This window comes from Mastomys coucha, unplaced genomic scaffold (assembly GCF_008632895.1).
Source record: "Mastomys coucha isolate ucsf_1 unplaced genomic scaffold, UCSF_Mcou_1 pScaffold23, whole genome shotgun sequence".
In the NCBI taxonomy this organism is placed as follows: Eukaryota; Metazoa; Chordata; class Mammalia; order Rodentia; family Muridae; genus Mastomys; species Mastomys coucha.
The window spans coordinates 93,202,364-93,221,427 of NW_022196906.1; the positions used below are offsets into that span (position 1 = coordinate 93,202,364).

The 19,064-nt window shown below is 45.1% G+C and overlaps 2 protein-coding genes across 4 annotated transcripts in view; both read left to right on the forward strand.

The window, feature by feature from the left end:
* The first annotated feature begins 1,684 nt into the window (after positions 1 to 1,684).
* A4gnt (alpha-1,4-N-acetylglucosaminyltransferase) lies at positions 1,685 to 7,343 on the forward strand. Its single transcript, XM_031345476.1, has 2 exons — positions 1,685 to 2,161; positions 6,729 to 7,343. The coding sequence occupies exons 1-2, from the start codon at positions 1,748 to 1,750 to the stop codon at positions 7,341 to 7,343; spliced, it is 1,029 nt and encodes a 342-aa protein (XP_031201336.1). The 5' UTR covers positions 1,685 to 1,747.
* Positions 7,344 to 16,316: 8,973 nt separating this feature from the next.
* Dzip1l (DAZ interacting zinc finger protein 1 like) overlaps positions 16,317 to 19,064 on the forward strand; it is a 43,980-nt gene continuing 41,232 nt past the window's right edge. For 2 of the 3 annotated variants that reach the window (XM_031344746.1, XM_031344748.1), the window contains exon 1: positions 16,317 to 16,426. The gene's annotated coding sequence lies outside the window, so the exon portion shown is untranslated. Of the gene's footprint in view, positions 16,427 to 16,450; positions 16,713 to 19,064 lie in introns of those variants that run through there. The other variant, XM_031344747.1, reaches the window with a different exon arrangement.

The following is a 19,064-nucleotide window of genomic DNA, read 5'->3' on the forward strand; positions in this document are numbered from 1 at the left end:
TTATTTATTTTTTTGAATGCTCACATCGGGGACCATGGGGCTAGACAATGGAGGTTGAAGATACCTTGAGGGAGCCCACACTAGCTGTAGGTGATCAAGGTGACTTTGTGAGAGTAAGAGGAGGATCCTACTCCACAATGGTACATCAAGGGAAAAAGAAAGACTTCTGCAGCCACTGTAGCTGACACTGGGGTATCTGTTCTCATTGTATATCCCTAGGTCTTTAGGCTGCTGGAGTTTGGTCATTGCTTTGATGGCACAAATGATCTTTCTTTTCTTTTAATCAAATTTTTTCATTATGATTGCAAGGAGAAATCTTGGTCAAATGACAGATTGTCCCATGAAGAACCTTTCATATCTCTGCCCATGAGTTCGATTCAAACTCAGCGGAGCAGGCACAGAATGTACTGGCACCAGCATCATGCTCTCAAACGGTTTCCTCCACCTGAGAGGATTCTCTTGGAGCCCCCATGATAGAGCCCCAAACAGGCTTGCTAAGTGTGTGGTTTATATAAAAATTCTTGTGATCTCCTATTGTCCCCACATATCAACTTTAGGATGTGTGTGTGTGGGGAGGAGCTTAGGGAAGGGAGGGGCTTCCTAGGGAGTTCTTATGTTTAGTCTTGATCTTCGGCCAATAATTCACTTTCCTCTGTGTGGTTGAATTGGAAGACTGGGCTGTGAGTTATCAAAATGTATACAGGAAAAACGTGTCCTTACTTCTAAGACTTCAAATACTGGCGAACTGCAAGTCTCTGGCTGAAAAGTAAGTTCTGGGCTCTTGGATTTGAGTTTTCTGAAAGCGCTATGTAGAAGTCAAAAAAAAAAAAAATGGGCCTTTTAGGAATTGACATTGGTGCTGTCTCAGAGTCAGCTTAGGCTCAAGCGACCTTCTGCAGGGAGGGAACCTGTGCTGCTCTGCCTGGAGCCTGGCCTGCCACGGCAGATAGTCCAGGTTGGAGCCACAGCTTCCCTGCTTGCAAACTCTGTACACAGTGTAACCCTCTAACCTTCCGTTCAGACCCTTCATTAATTTTCTTCTGAATTCTGTTCATTTTGGAACAGATACTATATTCAATTTTCTTCATCTGTAGTCATGGTTGGGAACCTGGTAATACTTTGGCCTCCTCTAATATTTATAGTCGTGATCTTTTCCTTTTCTCTCATTGACTTGGTTAGGAAATTGTTAGAGTAGTATTGGCTAGCTAAAGTGACAACCGGCATTTTATCACAGCTAAGCTTTATAGGAATGTTTTGTGTGAGAAGGCTGATCATTCTATACACTTATCTATAATATCTTTATATTATCATCTATTTCTATCTGTATACTACCTATATATTATCATCTATGTATTGTTCTGGCAGGTAACATTTGTCAGATTAATAAATCTTCTTGAATTTTTTTTTTTAAATGATGAATTCATTCAAAATTTCCCACATTCTTGACATCCATTGTGTCCAAACACTCCGGTGACTGTTGTCCTTTTCTGCAAGACAACCGTACATTGCTAGCATGTATATTGGCCATTAATTGTCATCTTTTATAAATATAACTCTAAGATGAATTTGTTTTTAATATTGTCATGCTTGACTTGATTGTAGTTCACGTGGGATTTTTTTTTTTTTCCATCCAAATCGGTAAGTGATATTCTTACTCATTTTCCTGTAGGTTGTCTCCGTCAGGATCACCAGGGCGAATGCTAATGAACTCTGTTGCTTGAAGGAGAGGCTAGAAGGGCTGGAGGACATGCTGAAGGAACTCCATCTCTCCCTGTCCCTGGTCCTGGTGTTTGCCTGTGGCCTGCTGTACCAGCTCTCTCTGAGGTCTCAATGCTTTTTTGCTTGCCTGCCTCCTTTCACATCTCCACAGGGGTTGGAAGGCCTCCTGAGCAATGGACGGAGTATCATGTTTATAGAGACCTCTGAGAGAGTGGAGCCACCTCCCTTGGTCTCCTGTGCTGTGGAGTCTGCTGCTAGAATCTATCCTGAGCAGCTCATCATCTTCTTCATGAGAGGGCTCAACAACTCCTCCACACAGCTGACTTCAAACACCAGCTACCCAGCCTTCTCCCTCCTCTCGGCCATTAACAATGTTTTCTTTGTGCCTTTGGACATGAAAAGACTGTTTGAAGACACGCCTTTGTTTTCATGGTACACCAAAGTAAGTATTCAAATCATTGAGAAAGTCTGTGTTGGGAAAGGAGTAACAGAACATGTAGAAAATGGGTCCAATACACTTACTGTAGACAGGCAAACTGAGGGCAAGGACTCAGAAAGAGTCGCGTCTGGCCCTCAGACTACTGGGTTCCTACTTGCCCTCTGTTCAGCCTGTGGCGTTCTGGTTCCGGTATAAGTCAGTCTCGTTGGTGATTGGACTGGTTCCCTTCGCATAGAGGCTTGTTTTTCCGAGACTCTTTGGTATATGGGAAGCTTTTCTTAACTAAATGGATTTTTAGTCCTTTCTAGGTAGATGGAGGCCTTAGTTTTCATTATAACTTAAAGCCCATCTATGTTAAACCTTTTCAACATCAGAGGCGGAAATGAAGTAATATTTAAAATGAAAGTGATGTCGGTCGAAAAATTCAGGAAGGATGGTTGTCATGGTGCTCCGTGGAACTGGGTTGTATTGAGATAGGATGGAGAAGCCCCCAGAATCCCTAGGAATCTGATGACCCTCCTCTTAGCAGTATGTCATAACAAGGAAATAATATTTCAGTGTGATGTTGGTCTCACTGAGAATGCGCAGTTGGGGGGTGCTTAAGGGAATTGAGTGCGGTTCTCCATTAGACGAGGCTTAGCTGAGTGTTTCACTGACATCCTGTGGAAAGTATAAGACAGCTCAGAGTAAGAGACTCCTCTCCATTTAGCTATTCAACCGTCTCAGCATTAAAAAGAACTGAGGGACCCTTTGTGGGGGACACACCAGTAAACCCACTACCTGGAGTTGGAAGCATGGAGATCAGGAGGGATTTAAAGTCATCTTTCTCTTCATAGCACGTTGAAGGCTAGCCTGGGCTACTTGAGATTCTGTTTCAAAAAACAACAACAACAGAAAAAATTTATAAAATCCAAAGACAAATTAAGCCCTCCACCTCACCTCTCTGCTGCAACAAATGAACAGAAAACTAAAGAGACTGGATGCTTATAATAGACACTTGAATATGATTGAAATAGAAGCAACTTTCAAAAATGTTGAGCTTATAAAGAAAATTATTCTTTTTTTGTTTTGTTTTGTTTTGTTTTTCGAGATCGAGACAGGGTTTCTCTGTACAGCCCTGGCTGTTCTGGAACTCCCTCTGTAGACCAGGCTGGCCTCGAACTCAGAAATCCGTCTGCCTCTGCCTCTCAAATGCTGGAATTAAAGGCATGCGCTACCACTGCCTGGCAAGAAAATTATTCTTGAAAACAGAAATAATTTAAAAGTTGGTGTCATAACATCTACTTGCCATATGAAGTTCTGTCTAAATTCTAGCTCACCTTGGACCAAATGCCAGTAAATACTTAAACTGTGTGAGCCAAGTAGCAAAAGAGAGGTTATTGTATCGCTGCAGTTAACTTACAATGGCTCCTCTAACAATTGATCTCAGACTTGCATATTGACCCTCTGGGCTCTGGAAGCCACAGTCATAGCAAGGGCTATGGGGGAAGGACTATTCCTTCTTTCCTATGGTAAGCAAGCTGTTCCTTGGCCGTCAGTCTGCTAGCTGCCTCCTTCTTCAAAGCCCCTTTGCCTGTGTGTGTGTGTGTGTGTGTGTGTGTGTGTGTGTGTAGAGTCTCCATCCACCTCACTCTTTAAACTCTGTGACATTTTCAAGGACATTTTCAAGGATAACCCAGGATCATCACCCCATCTCATCCACAAAGATCTTCACCCCGTATTTACAGGTTCCAGGAATCAGGGCCTGATGTCTTTGGGCAGTCATTATTCAGCCTACTATAGCATAGTCGAAATAGGAAAAAAAAAAAAAAACCCTCCCCTCCCCTGCCCTGTCTGCCCCAATAGCTGGGCTTTGGTAGGTGGGTATGTGGCCGGCAGGCTTGAAGCTAGTTGCTGTCTTCTGGAAGCATTTGTCAGACTAAGCTGTAAGCCTGTTGGGACCCTTCTAGTAGATTTGGCTGGCAGGGGCTGGGGTGGTGGGCAGCTTCTCGGGGAGTGGGGGGCAGTTTCTCTTTGGCCTCCAGTGACTTTTAGACGCTAGGGTCCCATCTGTTATAAGAGCCTGGAAATGACAAACTGGAGCTGGCCAGGAGGAAGTGGATCAAGTCGGATGTCTTAAGTGCTCATCTGCTACTAGTCTTGGGAGTTGTCTGCAGCCAGGGTTCCTGGAAAGTGGGTAACATTGTCTCAGCAACAGCAGGGGATGTAACAGGCCGGGAAGGCAGGTGCCAGGACTAGAGCAGACAGCTAGCTTGGAAAAAAACAGAAAACCACAAAACAAACAAACCTCATTATGGTTCTGAACCAAGGAAACCTTAGCTCTATTTAGAAACCTCTTTCAGTGTGATACAGAAATAACATCTTGGAATTAAAATCCTTTGGAGCAGACTTTTGGTGGTGCTAAGATGGATATGTTGTGTCATGTTAGATTTTAGGAGCAAAGTGAGCCCTGAGGTGCAGAACCCTTAACCATCATCTGAGTCTGTAGGGCTCTGTACTGGAGTGCGTAACTATAGCATTCATATCATGAATACTCTTGAGGGAACTGGGCCATGGCATGTTCTGTCCCAGATGAGCCTCCACAGGAGACAGATGGGGGCACACGTTAGAGAGGATCCATTGGGCCATCATTTCCTAAGGGCTGCTGGGTTTGCTATGTGAACCCTGCAGGCAGTTGGAACTCTTGAAGAAGTCCAGAACCAGCATGGCCACTGTTCTCAGCCCTTCCCCCACTTACATGAATGCTCACATCCAGGCAGGGATCCTCTTCGGCTTCTCTGAGGCTTCTGGTGTTCTATGTCTCTTTGTTCAGCCACAACCCTTACGATCCCAAGTTATACTGAAGTTTACCAAAATGTAGTCTCTTGTGAATGAGTGAGGATCTGAAGATAAGATGCTCAGGCTCAAGTTCGTCCCCCATCCCCATCTCGTACCCGGGGACAAATGACAAGAGCACTGGGCCCCTCAATTTCTCATTCAAAACTTAGAATGCGCATTCATCCCATCTGTGAGGATTTGCGTAGATTACTAAGTGTTCTTAGAGTGATCATTGATATATGCTGGCTATTTCTGAGGTTTCAGAAATTGTAAATGACCAGATGGCTTCCAGCAACTGTGCGGTTTTCTACAAAGATTTTGTTAGTTTGCTCCTGTTCTTCATAGTAGAATCTTTTCTTTCATTCATTAATTATTAATTAATTAACTTTACATCCTGATCATAGCTCCTCTTCCCCCTCTCCTCTCAGTCACACCCTCACAGCCCTCTCTCCCCAGAGCAGTGGAGCACTTCTCCTCAGAGCAGTGGAGGCCTCCTCATGGGTGCCAGCCTGCCCTAGGACTAGGAGCATCCTCTCCCACTGAGGTCAGACAAGACAGTCCAGCTAAGGGAAAAGGATCCAAAGGCAGGCACCAGAGTCAGAGACAGCCCCCACTCTAATTGTTAGGGGACCCACATGAAGACCAAGTTGCACATCTGCTACATATGTGTAGGGGGTCTAGATCCAGTCCCTGCTTGCTCTTTGGTTGGCGATTCAGTCTCCGTGAGCCTCCATGAGCCCAGGTTGGTTGACTCTGTCTGTCTCCTTGTGGTGTCCTTGACCCTTCCAGCTGGGTTAACCTGAAAATGGATGGCGCTGGAGCGTCGGGCCCATACCCGGCCGTCGCCGGCAGTCGGAACGGGACGGGAGCGGCCGCGGGTGCGCGTCTCTCGGGGTCGAGGGACCCCCTCACCCCTCACCCCCTGCAACTCTTCTACGAGGCTCCCAGAGCTCCACTTAATATTTGGCTATGGGTCTCTGCATCTGTTTCCATCTGCTGTTGGATGAAGTCTCTCAGATGACAGTTGTGTCAGGCTCCTATCTGCAAGCATAACAGGGTATCCATTAATAGTGTCAAGGGTTAGCCACTCCGCCTCTGCGTGAATCCTCAGATTCTTTTTCTCTCTCCAATTTCTCAGCTAGTGTGTTGACTTTTTTTTCCTAAATATTAATCTTCAACATTTTGAAGACTTAAAAAAATTCCATCCTCCACAGTTTCATATTTGTGGTTGTTATTATTATTATTATTATTATTATTATTATTATTATTATTATTATTATTATTATTAGTGGTGGTGGTGGTGGTTTTTTGAGACAGTTTCTCTGTGTAGCCCTGGCTGTCCTGGAACTCATTCTGTAGACCAGGCTGGCCTCAAACTCAGAAGTCTGCCTGCCTCTGCCTCCCAAGTGCTGGGATTAAAGGCGTGTGCCACCACTGCCCTGTGTATTTGTGGTTACTGTAACCCATGTGGTAGAATGACTCATACTGCTCTTTGTGAAATTCCAGCCAAATTTCACCTCTACTTTTCCACTGCTTTGGTGAAAGAAAACCATTTTTTGAAATCTTTAATGGCTGTTTGATTGCTACAAACTCTTTACTTCAAGGAAAATTGGGCGGGGGGGGGGCAGAAAAGGTAACTTGAGAATTTTACAAAGTTTGGCTTGCCGTCATATAGGTTTTGGGGAATCAACTTGTTGCATTCCTTTCTAGTCAACCTTCGTGAATGAGGGCTCATTTGTACCTGTTCCCATAGGTCAACAGCAGTAAAGAGAAACACTGGCTGCACGTCAGCTCGGACGCATCCCGCCTGGCCATCATCTGGAAATACGGTGGCATCTACATGGACACTGACGTCATATCGATCAGGCCTATCCCGGAGGAGAACTTCCTGGCAGCCCAGGGCTCCCGACACTCCAGTAACGGGGTATTTGGCTTCCTTCCTCACCACCCCTTCCTGTGGGCCTGCATGGAGAACTTTGTTGAGCACTATAACTCACGCATTTGGGGCAACCAAGGTCCCACGTTGATGACAAGGATGTTACGGGTGTGGTGTAGACTTCAAGACTTCCAAGGGTTGGGCGACCTGAAATGTTTGAATATTTCCTTCCTTCATCCCCAGAGATTTTACCCCATCCCTTATCCTCAGTGGAGGCGCTACTACGAAGTGTGGGACAGAGAGCCGAGCTTCAATGACTCCTATGCACTGCATTTGTGGAACTTTATGAATAAAGAGGGCAGAACTGTGATCAGAGGAAGCAACACTCTGGTGGAAAATCTCTATCAAAAGCACTGTCCTCAGACTTATAGGGTTCTGATTCAAGGTGCGGAAGGGACAGTGTCCAGGGAACCAGGCACAGGTACCAGATAGAGAGATGTTGCTGCTATGGGAAACTGGATGCTCCCTGGGCTGCCCCATTCTTGTTTGGTCTACATTGTCTCTAGGGGATAGGGGCTAATCTACATCTTCAGGATTAACTTTCTCTGGTTATAACTGCATGCCTCCAAAGGAAAGTGGCTATAAACATAGAAGTTGATTTATCCTTTATGGAACAGCAAGTCTGAGGCAGATAATTTAGGACAGGTAAATTAACAGTGGCCATTGGAAGCCCATGCTAGAATCTTTCTGTTTGTTTTCCTGCTGTCTGTAGTCCATGCTCATGTGGCTGATGGATCTAAAGCCCATCATTTGGGCTATTCCAGACAGTAGGATGGCAGAAGAAGGAAAGAAAATGCATTTCATACAACTTTGTGCAAGTACTGTATAAGTGCAAATACCATGTATCCTTGTATCTCCTTGACTAGATTTTAGCTGCAAGAGAGGTTAGGAGGTAGCTAATAGGTATGTTTACTGTTCTATTTTTATTAAATATTGTTAAGATTAATTTTAACATCTGTCAGAATGAAGGGACCATCCTCCTGCTTCTGCCTCCCTCATGCTGGAATTAAAGGCATGTGGCATCATACCTGGCCCTTTATTTTGACATTAATGTATTAATCCAATTTCTGTCACTATTACACAATACTGGAACTGGGACATGTAAGAAAAGAGATTTATTTACCTCATAGATTTGGAGGCTGAAATCTTGATTCAGATGACTCTCTTTGGTCTCTAGTGAAGCCATCATAAAGAATGGCATCACAATGACAGGAAACTTGTAGAATATGATCACATGGTGAGTCAGACAGAAAGTCAGAGAAGCTCAGGAGCCAGTTCCCTCCCCCCATCCCTAGAGGGGTTTGTGTCAGAGAGAAGGTCCTGCTGTGTCCCAGGCAGGCCTCAAACTCTCAATCCTTTTTTCTAAGCCTCAGAGGGTGAGATTTTACAGGTGTGTGCCACCATGGCCCACCCAGGCTTCCTCTTTTTATAGGAACTAACTGGAGTCCCATTAAAAGTACATTGATTCCTTATGTAAATCCTCCCATGACCCAATTACATTCCATTTCTTTAAATATCCCACTACATCTCAACATTGTCACATGGAGACTGGGCTGGAAAAACAAAAAACATGTGTAAACTACAGCAATGTTCATTAGCTCATTAACTCAGTAGCTACTAATTGATCTTCCTGGATACCAAGCACTAATTTAGGGGCCAAAGATAAAGGTGGACCAAGCAGTCTTGGTCCCAGCATATGTATCCTAATTACTGGACACTTGACCTCAGGATACTGTCCTCCCCTACAGCCTACCTTCCCCACATTGCCCCTTTCCAAGGCACACATTTATCTTACTTCCCCAGCTGTTGATTAAGAGCAAATTCTAAGCTCAAGCTATTTTAAGCTGCTTTGTCCATAGATTAAAATGAAATTGACTTTCTCCAAGCATCATGTTGTACACCATAAACACATGTGATTTTTATTTTTCAATTATAAATAAACTCATTTCTGATTTTCAGGAGGCACAAAAAATTTTTTTTTCTGTAAGCAGTTGTCAGGCAAGATTTTCTAGAACATTCCCTTTGGTTGTTTGTCTTTTGGAAAAATTTACATTTTTTTTTCCAAACACAAAATTGAGATGATGTCTTATGAAAACTACATCCATCTGCTGCCTTTCATTCTTAAATTTCCCTTTTCAAGAATCATGGCTTTGATAGCCTGATTAAAACAACTGGAGATCAAGGCTAAGCAGAGAAACCCTGTCTCGAAAAACAAAACCTCCCCCCAAAACAGAACAAAAAACGCTGGTGAGATGGCTCACTGGGCAAAGGTGTGTGCTGCTGAACCCGAGGGCGGAGAATGAGCCTTGGAACCCGTATAGTGGAAAGAGAGAAGCAACTCCTGAAAGTTGACCTCTGACCTCCATATGTATGCTGTGGTATACAAGCGTGTGCGCACACGTACCACACACACACACACACACACACACACACACACACACACACACACTCCATACACTAAATAAATGTAAAAACACCCAAACAACTCCAAACACTCACAAGACCTGTGTCCTGGCGCAGGTTTATTTATTCCGTTACATGCTAGACTCTGATATCTGGGTTCTCAGTCCCGCTGCATGTCCCGCTCCCCATGATGATGTCCCTGAGACACTGAACCCTGATGTTCAGCTCTTCACAGATGAGAGTTTCTCAGTTAGCCCTGTTGGGAAGGAGTGGGGTCATACATGTTGGCTCTTCTCGCTGTATCTGAGGAACGCCCTCCAATGAACGTTCCTAAACACAAACGTTTGAGAGACTTGAGGGAAAACACTTTAAATTTATCAAAAATCTCTACTGTTTCCAGGGAGACCAAATAGGTCAACAGCAATGTCATGCTGGGTTGTGTTTGTGTGCAGTTTTGAAGCAATAACAACAATTTGGTGTTTATAGAGAGTCCTTTGTTTTGCCATAGAATGAGTTTTTGATTAATAAGTATGGAAAATAAATTGGGGCTGGAGAGATGGCTTAGCAGTTAAGAGCACTGACTGCTCTTCCAGAGGTCCTGTGTTCAAATCCCAGCAACCACATGTTGGCTCACAACCATCTGTAATGGGATCAGATGCCCTCTTCTTGTTTGTCTGAAGACAGCTACAGTGTACTTATATACATAAAATAAATAAATAAATAAATAAATCTTTAAAAAATAAATTAATAACTTATATAAGAAATACTATTTGTACAGTAGAAAGGAGGGAATTTAAAAAGCTATAGTGGTGGTTTTGAGGAAAACTGAGCAATGCAAATTTCCTTGTTCATTTTGGAAAAGGTTGATTGTTACCTATGTTTAACCAGATATATATTCTTACTCTTGCTATGTAATAGCATGCAATAACAGTTTTTTTTTAATGTTGGGTTATTTTTCTATTTTTATTAATTTTTAACCACTATGTATGTTAAGAACAATAACACTTTAATATTATGTTGCATTTTTAGTCTGTTAATTTTTGATTTTACTATTTATTAAAAATTTTAAAATTATTCTTTAGTAATTTCACATATGAATACAATGCATTTAGATTATATCTACCCTCTGTTGTTCTCCTCCTCCTTCTCCTCCTTCTGTTCCTCCTTCTCCTTTTCCTTCTCCTCTTCCTCCTTTTCTTCCTTCTCTTCCTTGTCCTTGTCCTTCTCCTCCTCTTCTTCCTCCTCCTCCTCTTCTTCCTCCTCTTCCTTTACTTCCTTTTCTTCCTCTTCCTCCTCTTCTTCCTCTTCCTCCTCTTCTTGTTTTTCTATCCACTGAATCCAATTAGTACTGCCTGCATGTGCATGTCTTTGGGCAACATCCACTGAAACATGAGCAACCTGTCATAGGCCATACAGTTAAGAAAACAGACTCTCCCTATCCCAGAATCCACCAACTGACCCTAGCTCCTCAGATCAAGCTGAGGTCTCATGAATCCATCCCTTCCTTCTCCTGTTGTAGTGCTGCCTGGGTTGATCTCGGACTGGCAACTGCAGCTCCCGCAAACTCACGAATGCTTTGGCCCTGTCATATCCAGAAGACATTATTTCAATCTTCCCTATCTCTGGCTCTTAAAATCTTTTGGCGCTGACGAGGCGGTGAATCTCTCTGAAGTTGGAGGGCAGCCTGCTTGGTCTACACAATGAGCTACAGGTCATCCGGGCCTACATAATAAGACCATGTCTTAAAAATTAAAAGACATGAAAGAGAATTAAGTATTTGCGTAAAAGACAGTCTGATACTATGGTCCTTTGGCAAAGTAGTCATAGTTGGGTGTTACTTCTTAGCCAAGTTCGCAGGGCCAGGCATGAGTGCCCTCCTCTCGAGTGTAGCTAAAGCAGCCTAAAATCAACTGAAAAGCTGTTGGGTATTTCCAACATGATATATTCATGCCATTATTGGGCTAATGGGCATATCTTGCCAGACTGATCATTATTGTAACTCATAGGGCTACAATAGGCATAACTGGGTAAGCCCATCTTTCTTCCCCAGCAGTCTGAAAAACACTCTTTAGCACTATGAAGATAGCCAGCAGGCAGGATTCTTCAGATCAGCACTGCTTGATTTCCCCTACACCCTAGGATTAAACTGTGGTGTTTCAGCAATTGTATCTTACCATCAAGTCCTGGTGGGTAACCAAGAGCACTTGCCAAGCTCTTCCACAGAGGCCTGGCCAAGCTATGCTCAAAGATGACCTCATAGACAGGGTCGTAAGTGTAATTTCTGAACTGGTAGCAGGTTTGGGGTGGCACAGAGATTCTTGATTTGGGAGTTTAAGACAGTAATGTCTTTATTTTATTAACTTTTAGTGTTTATAATTCTTTACAATTATGAATACAGACCACAAGACAGAGCAGTACTGATAGCATTGGGCCAGCCTATGTCCTGTCATTTAATAGCCCAGCCACCTTCATATTGTGTTAAAGTCATAGATATATTGAAATATTATTTATACTCTTAGAAATCTTGATCACGTTCATTTAATGAATTAAATGCTGTATTTGTAATGCAAAGCCAACCCTCAAGCTGGAAAAGATGAATTTCCTCCTAAAAGACAGAAGTTCTAGGCAGGAAGTCACTGGGATGGGTCTGTCCTGATCCCATCTCCATCACTGCCAGCCGAGTGAGTAAGAGGGCAGTCGGCCTTCTCCCTGGTCTTTTAGGCTTCTGTGAACCCTGCATTTTCCCTGAGAAAAGAGGTCTCTTCTGAAAGGGAAAGATTTTCTTCAAAGTGATGTTTTCAGGGCAAGAGCTAGAGTATAAGTTCTATATAAAGACAAGCCCCCCCCCCCCCCCCCCCCCCCCCCCCCCCCCCCCCCCCCCCCCCGTTCCAGCCGCTCCAGACAGGTGAGCATGCGGGCCTATTGGTGCCAGACTCTTGGATTTTTGTTTTTTGAGACAGGGTTTCTCTGCGTAACAGACTTGGCTGCCCTCACTCTGTAGACCAGACTTGCCTCAAACTCAGCCTGTCTCTGCCTCCTGAGTGCTGGGATTAAAGATATGTACCACTACTGCCTGGCCAGATTCTCAAATTTTTCAAGAGAAATGACCAAACTAGGTTTTTGGGAACCTTCTCCCTCCAACCATGTGCCTCTGTAGCCGGGCATCAGCAGTATGAAAACTCAATAAAGCACCTTTGACCTAAAGCAACCTCATAGATCATTCATGAGTGGGCATGCCAGAGGTTTGGATAGGTTCTGGCTTCTTTGTTACAATGGCAGCAATTTGGGGGGCTGCTCAGGCATTTCTTACTGTTTCCTGCGATCCCTGTGTGAGGTGTAGGGCAGGGTATATCTGTGATAAGATCTAAGCTGGGCCAAGTGTAAAAATAGGGCTCTAGGCTGAAGAGATAAAGGGCTGCAGAGCAAGGTAGAAATCATAGATATTAAAACCCATCCCTCTCCTCTTCAGTCAATCGTTACAACCCCAGCAGTTCAGGGTAGCAGTGACCTCAAGCCAATCTTCTGTCCCTGGACCTAGACATGGACTAACAACCAAGGTCCCCACTGAGGTTGCCATATTGGATGCTGTGGCAGCAGAAGGTGACAGTTATTCAGTGCTCGTGATTTCTCCCCAAACTAAACCAAACCAACCAACCAACTAACCAACCAACCAACCAACCAACCAACCAACCAACCAACCACCAGGCCTTGCACATGCTAAGCAGTCAAGACTTTCCTGTATGAAATGTTGAGGCCCAGGGAAAGGGAAATAAATCCCTGAGCATCTCATGTGTGGGAAACTTGGGCAGCTGAAGATGGGGCTTCTGCTTTCAGCCAAGGTTAACCTGGGTATGTATCAAGTTTGCCTTAGCAAAGGAAAGTAACCGGTTTATACACTGGGAGACTGAGGCTGGCGGAAATCACACATGTACGCACAGGTACCATCAGCTACCCTCTGTAAACTCTGAGGATTCTAGTGAGAAGACAGCCAAGAAGCCAATAGGGGAGAATGCTCAGTGTGAGCCCAGAAGGACCTATCATGGATTGCCCGGGTCTGAGCTGAGTTCATTAACAACCCTGCCTATTTGAGTTTATTTTTCCTACTTTACAGCTAAGAAAACTGAAGGTCACAGAGGTTAAAGTGACGTCCCCAGGGTTACACAGTTTGGGGGTGCAGAGTGTGGACCTGTCTTTAGTTTCAAAGCCTGGACACTTTGCTCTCAGCTAGTGAAGAGGGTATCCTGGTCAAAAGGGAGGAAAAGCAAGATGTCCCGTTAGAGGACCTGACTTATAGACAGCCTTACTTGTTCCTTGTGTCTGATCCCATACTCCCCCTTACATTTAAAACATCGTGGTAAAATAGATGCAACATAAGAGTCACTGTTTTGCCGGGCTGTGGTGGCACACGCCTTTAATCCCAGCACTTGGGAGGCAGAGGCAGGTGGATTTCTGAGTTCGAAGCCAGCCTGGTCTACAGAGTGAGTTCCAGGACAGTCAGGGCTATACAGAAAAACCCTGTCTCGAAAATACCAACAAAACAAAACAAAACAAAACAAAAACAAAAAAAGTTCACTATTTTAACCATTCTAGTATAAAATTCAGGACATTAGACATTTCCATGTCATTGTCATGTAGCTGTCTCTGCTGGCATCTCTGAAAGCTTCTTACCATTTTTTCCCACCTGAAACTTCTCATTCATCAAGATTCTCCTTAGGCCACCATTGCTATGGCTTCCAGTAATCACTCTCCAACATTTGTCTCTATGAACTTGACTCTTTTTGGTTAAGCCCTGTAAGTGGAATCACATGCCTTCTCCCTTTTATGAGTAGCTTCTTTTACTCTGTATATGGGGAACCCACTGAGAGCTGCCATATTTTCTCTAGAGGACAAGTCTGTAATGAGGTACCATCTACTGAGGGTGCCAGAATTATTCAATTTCCTGTACACATATCAGTTAGCTTTCTATGAAAGAATCTCCTGACTCTTTCTTCTGAAGCAGGAGCTGGGATCGCACTATTGCCCTCAAAGTCTATATCTAATATTGGAAGTCTCCCTACTAGTTCTCATCTCTTAAGGGTCCCACCAAACTCCCATAGCATCATTCTGGGAACCAAGACTTTACCACATGGACTTTTGGGGACTTTTAACAAACAATAGCAGTGCTTTTTTTTTTTTTTTTTTTTTTTTTTGAGACAGCGTTTCTCTGTGTAGCCCTGGCTGTCCTGGAACTCACTCTGTAGACCAGGCTGGCCTCGAACTCAGAAGTCTGCCTGCCTCTGCCTCCCAAGTGCTGGGATTAAAGGTGTGCGCCACCACTGCCCGGCAGCAGTGATGTTACTAAGAGTGGGGGCTCCAGGAAGTGATGCGGCCATGAGAGTAGAGCCCTCACAGCTGGATTCAGTGCTTTTATAGAAGAGTCATTTGAGAACTACTAGATCTTTCTACCTACCATGTTGATCAGGAAACAGGGGCTCAGCAAAGATGGAATCCACTGATGCCTTGATCTTAGACTTCTTGGCTTGCAGAAGCAGGGAGAAGGGATTTCTGTGTAGTCTGTAGTATTGTATTCCAGTCGTCTAAGTGGACTAAGACAAACCTGGCTCATGTACTAACACAGTGTTTCCTTCCTCATTAGGGTGGATGGTATTCCATTGTATGTGTAAACCACGTGTTCTGAGCCAATCAGCTGCCAATGGGCACTTGGATTTCGTCCACATTTTGGCTGTTGTAAATAATGTTATTTTACTGTACAGTGTGTGTGTGTGCACACGCGTGCGCACGTGCCTATACACATCTGCACACAGATGTCAGGAGTTGTTTCTTTTCTTCTGTGGTGTGGGTTTCAAGAGTTCAACTCAGAATATCCCACTTGGTGACAAAGCTCTTTACCTGCTGAGCCATCTTGACAGCTCATTAAACACAAGTGTCCAAGTGTCTGTTTGGGGTCTTGCTTTAAGCTTCTTTGGATCTAGATCTAGACATGTGTCTTATTTATTACTCTGCTGCTGTGAAGAGACCCCATGACCAAGGCAACTCTTATAAAGAAGAAAGTATTTAACTGGAGGCTTGCTTACAGTATCAGAGGCTTAGTCCACTTAGCCTAATGGCAGGGAGGACGGCAACAGGCAGGCCTGGTGTTGGAGAAGTAGCTGAGAGTTACATCCTGACCTGTAAGGGTGGGCCAGGAGACTGGGTCTGACATGGGCTTTTTGAAATCTCAAAGCCCACCTCCAGTGACACACTTTCTCCAACAAGGTCATACCTCCTAATCCTTGTAATATTTTCAAATAGTGCTGAATCATGGCAAACCATTTTGTTTCCCACAGTGGCAGTATCTTTTTCTTTTTTTTTTTAATTCCCAACAACAATGCACATCAATTTGAATTTCTCCCCACCCTTGGCCACGCTTATTCTCAGGACTTTTGTCCTTGCTGTCCCAAGATGCAGAGCTTGGCATATTGAAGCTGTGTTGGGAGAAAGGCCAAGTCTCATTCATATACAACAAATACAACAAAAGGCCAAATACAACAAAATCTCCCAGAACTTAAAAGTAAAGAGATGAAGACTCCCAACGAGAAGGGAGCGGGACCTATAATCAGGAGAAAGAAAATAAATACCCCCAACTCCTGCCCGAGCTTGCTGGGCAACGTTAATGGATAAGGGATCTGGAAGGTGATTGCCCACAGATCAAATCGGAGCACACTTATGGGTCTCCTAACGCGGCTCTAGTCAAATTCCTTTAGTTTTGCAGGCTTACAGACAGTGGCTGCATCCTGCCACGGGCGAGATGTGGAGTGAAGAGATGGCGACAGAGTCTGTCCTGCCGCTCATCAAGGCCTGGGAACTTGGGATGCTGGATTTCCTTTACGGATTCAAAGCAGCACTCCCTCCTTCCCCTCCATCCCTTGCAACTCTAAAAATAGCTGTTCCGGGGCTCCGGGGAGAGGCTCCGCCTCTGCTGTGGGTGGATGGGTTGGGGGTAGGGGTGGGGGTGGGAAGCACCGCGGACCCCAGGCCTGAGCTACTGGCGTGGAGAGTAGCGCAGGGTCCGCGTGGCTGACTGCAGCCCCGGGCTGCACGGTAGATGGAGTGAGTCTGGACTTGCGGATGGGGTGAGTCGGGACGTGGGAACCTCCAAGGCCCCCAGGCACCAGTCCTTGCTCCGGGTGACCCCCAGACTGACCCAGGCCTCCCAGGAAAACTATGTCTGGAATCCAGCCGGGAGCCGCGGGAGGGAGCGCGGTTCCAGGCGGAGCTACTCGGCCGCTTGCGCGCGCAGGTTAAACATTAGTGGCTGCGGTCGCCAAGCTAGGAACAGAGCTGCGTGGCCCAGGCTGCCTCACGACGCCCCGCTCCCCGTGCCTCCATCCAAGCGGCCTCGGATTGCTCAGGACTGAGGTACCCTGAGGGGAAAAGAACTCGCATGCTTGGAGGCTCGGAGGCGCGGAATGGGGGGGGATGTCTGACATCCGACCCTCGGCTTTTTCAGGAGTGTGGTCTTGGGAATGCAGTTGAAAACAGTAAAGCTCTAAGGAACTGCAGATCTGAGTTCTGTAGGGAAGTGGGGTTCAGTTACTAGCAAGATGATTTTTAAATAAAGATTGGCGTTTCTAGGTTCCTCCGCTTCCGGTCCCGGGCTGAAGTTTAACAGGAGCACAGCATTAAGGGGTGGATGTGATTAGAAGTCCACAGGGCAAGAGGCAGGAGCAGAGGCCAGGGCCTGCTAGGACTGCCTTCACAAAACGGTCCTGAAGGGCCCAGGACCGGTTGCTGTCCTGGCCATTCTCCAGGAATCGATTTGTAACAGGATTAGGAGAGGCCTAGGGAATGTGAGATGTTCTAACCCCGCTCTTCCATCTTTTAAGTGTTCAGCAAGATGGTTACCTCCTCCTCCTTCCTTCTTCCCCAAAGTGTGGTCTGGCAGGTGAAAAACCTGCTCAGAGAAGGTTGTCTGTCTGTCTAGCACCAAGGGGTCTGCTCTCTCCTATGGATATGGTTTTAGATAAGTAGTCTAAAGTACAGAACCTTGTTAATGCTGCAGGCTTTTAACACAGTTCCTCATGTTGTGGTGACTTGAATGATTTCATTCTACTTCATAACTATAATTTCGTTACGGTTATGGATTAACCGTAAATATCAGACATAAAAAAAATCTGATATGGAACCCGAAGGGGTCGCGACCCAAAGGTTGAGAACAACTGTTTTAGACACCTGCCTTATGTTAGGGCAGAGACCTCGTGGGAGCTGGGAGCTTAACTTTTCTCAGAGAGTCAGTTGTGTTGTTCAGAACACCAAGGGGAGAAGGGTAGTCCTTGGTAGGTAGTTCTAAATGTTCTGTGGTCACTTTGCAGAAAGGGGCAGTTGTGGCCAGCAGGGCTAGCCAACCACTGGCCTCTCACCACTGGCCAATCACTAGTGATGGTAGCGAGGGATCTGGTCCAGAATAAAGATGGAGAAGCTCTGCTAGGAAGCAACAGCGCTTTACTAGACGAGAAACACTGGCACAGTCTGTCAGTTTTCTTTCCAATGTGAAGCAGGTTTTGTTTGTTTTTGACACTTCTGTGCCTGAGGACAATTGGTTGAGCTAGGCCTTATTCTCTAAGATATTCCCATGAGCCACCAGGCAAAGCCCACCTCCATTTTTGTTTTAAAGAAAAAAAATTTTTCGTGACACTAATTCATAGTAAGCTTTTATAATTTTTTAAGAATTCTTTGAGAATTTCTCACATGTATTCTGATCATACCCTTGCCCTTCACTTCCCTAACCCCCCCAACTTTGAGACCCCTCCTCAGTTTAGTTTTCTTGTCCCACTACTTTTGTTTGTTTGTTTGGTTGGTTGGTTTTTGATGTAGACCCGGCTGGCCTGGAACTCACAGAGATCCGCCTGCTTCTGCCTCCTGAGTGCTGGGATTAAAGGTGTGTGCCATCACTGCCGGCTGTTCTACCACTCTGTGTGTAGGGCCTGCCCTGGAATATGGTTGACCTACCAGGGGTCACTTAAGTCCTTGGAGCTGGAGATATAACTCAGTGGGTAGGGCTCACTGAGTGAGCCCTCAGTGGTAGCGAGACCCTGCATGAGGTCCCCACCAGCGCAACTACACCAACAAGCGGTTAAGAGGAAACTGTTTTATAGTCAGTAGGCAGAGTGGGCCTCTGAGTGTGAATCTCTCTTGCTGCTTGGATGTTCTGAGATTGGATGCAGCCCCTAGACTAGACGGTTGAGAGCAGAAATCGATCCTCCTTTTTAATTTTTAATAAGACAAGAAGCAAGACCAGGATCTGTAAAAGATGTCTTCTGGAAAATTCCAGATCCCTCTCATCTCCATCAGGGGCTCCAGTGCTCTCTCGCCTCGGCTCTGTGGAGAACTTGTTTGCAAACTGTGGGAAGGTTTCCTTGGCAGCCCTGACAATTAGCTCTAATGACAAGCCAGGAGTTCCCCAGGGCAGGCACTGTGGAGGTAGCTTGGAAGCTAGGGCAAGTTTGTAAATGATTGCCCACAGCCCCTTAGAAGCCTGGCACCTTCCAAACTTTCCTCATAGTTTCATTTTCTAGGAAGAAAAAAAAGACAGTAAGATATGGACATGCAATTTAAATGAGAGGGAAAAAAAAAAAACCAAACCCCAGATGTTTGGACAATATTATCTTTGGCAGAATTCAGGTGAGGGGAAAAGCCACGCGGCTCCCAGGAAGTCTCCCCATGGAACTGGTGACTTGGGAGGTAGTCAACACTGCCTTTTTTTTTTTTTTT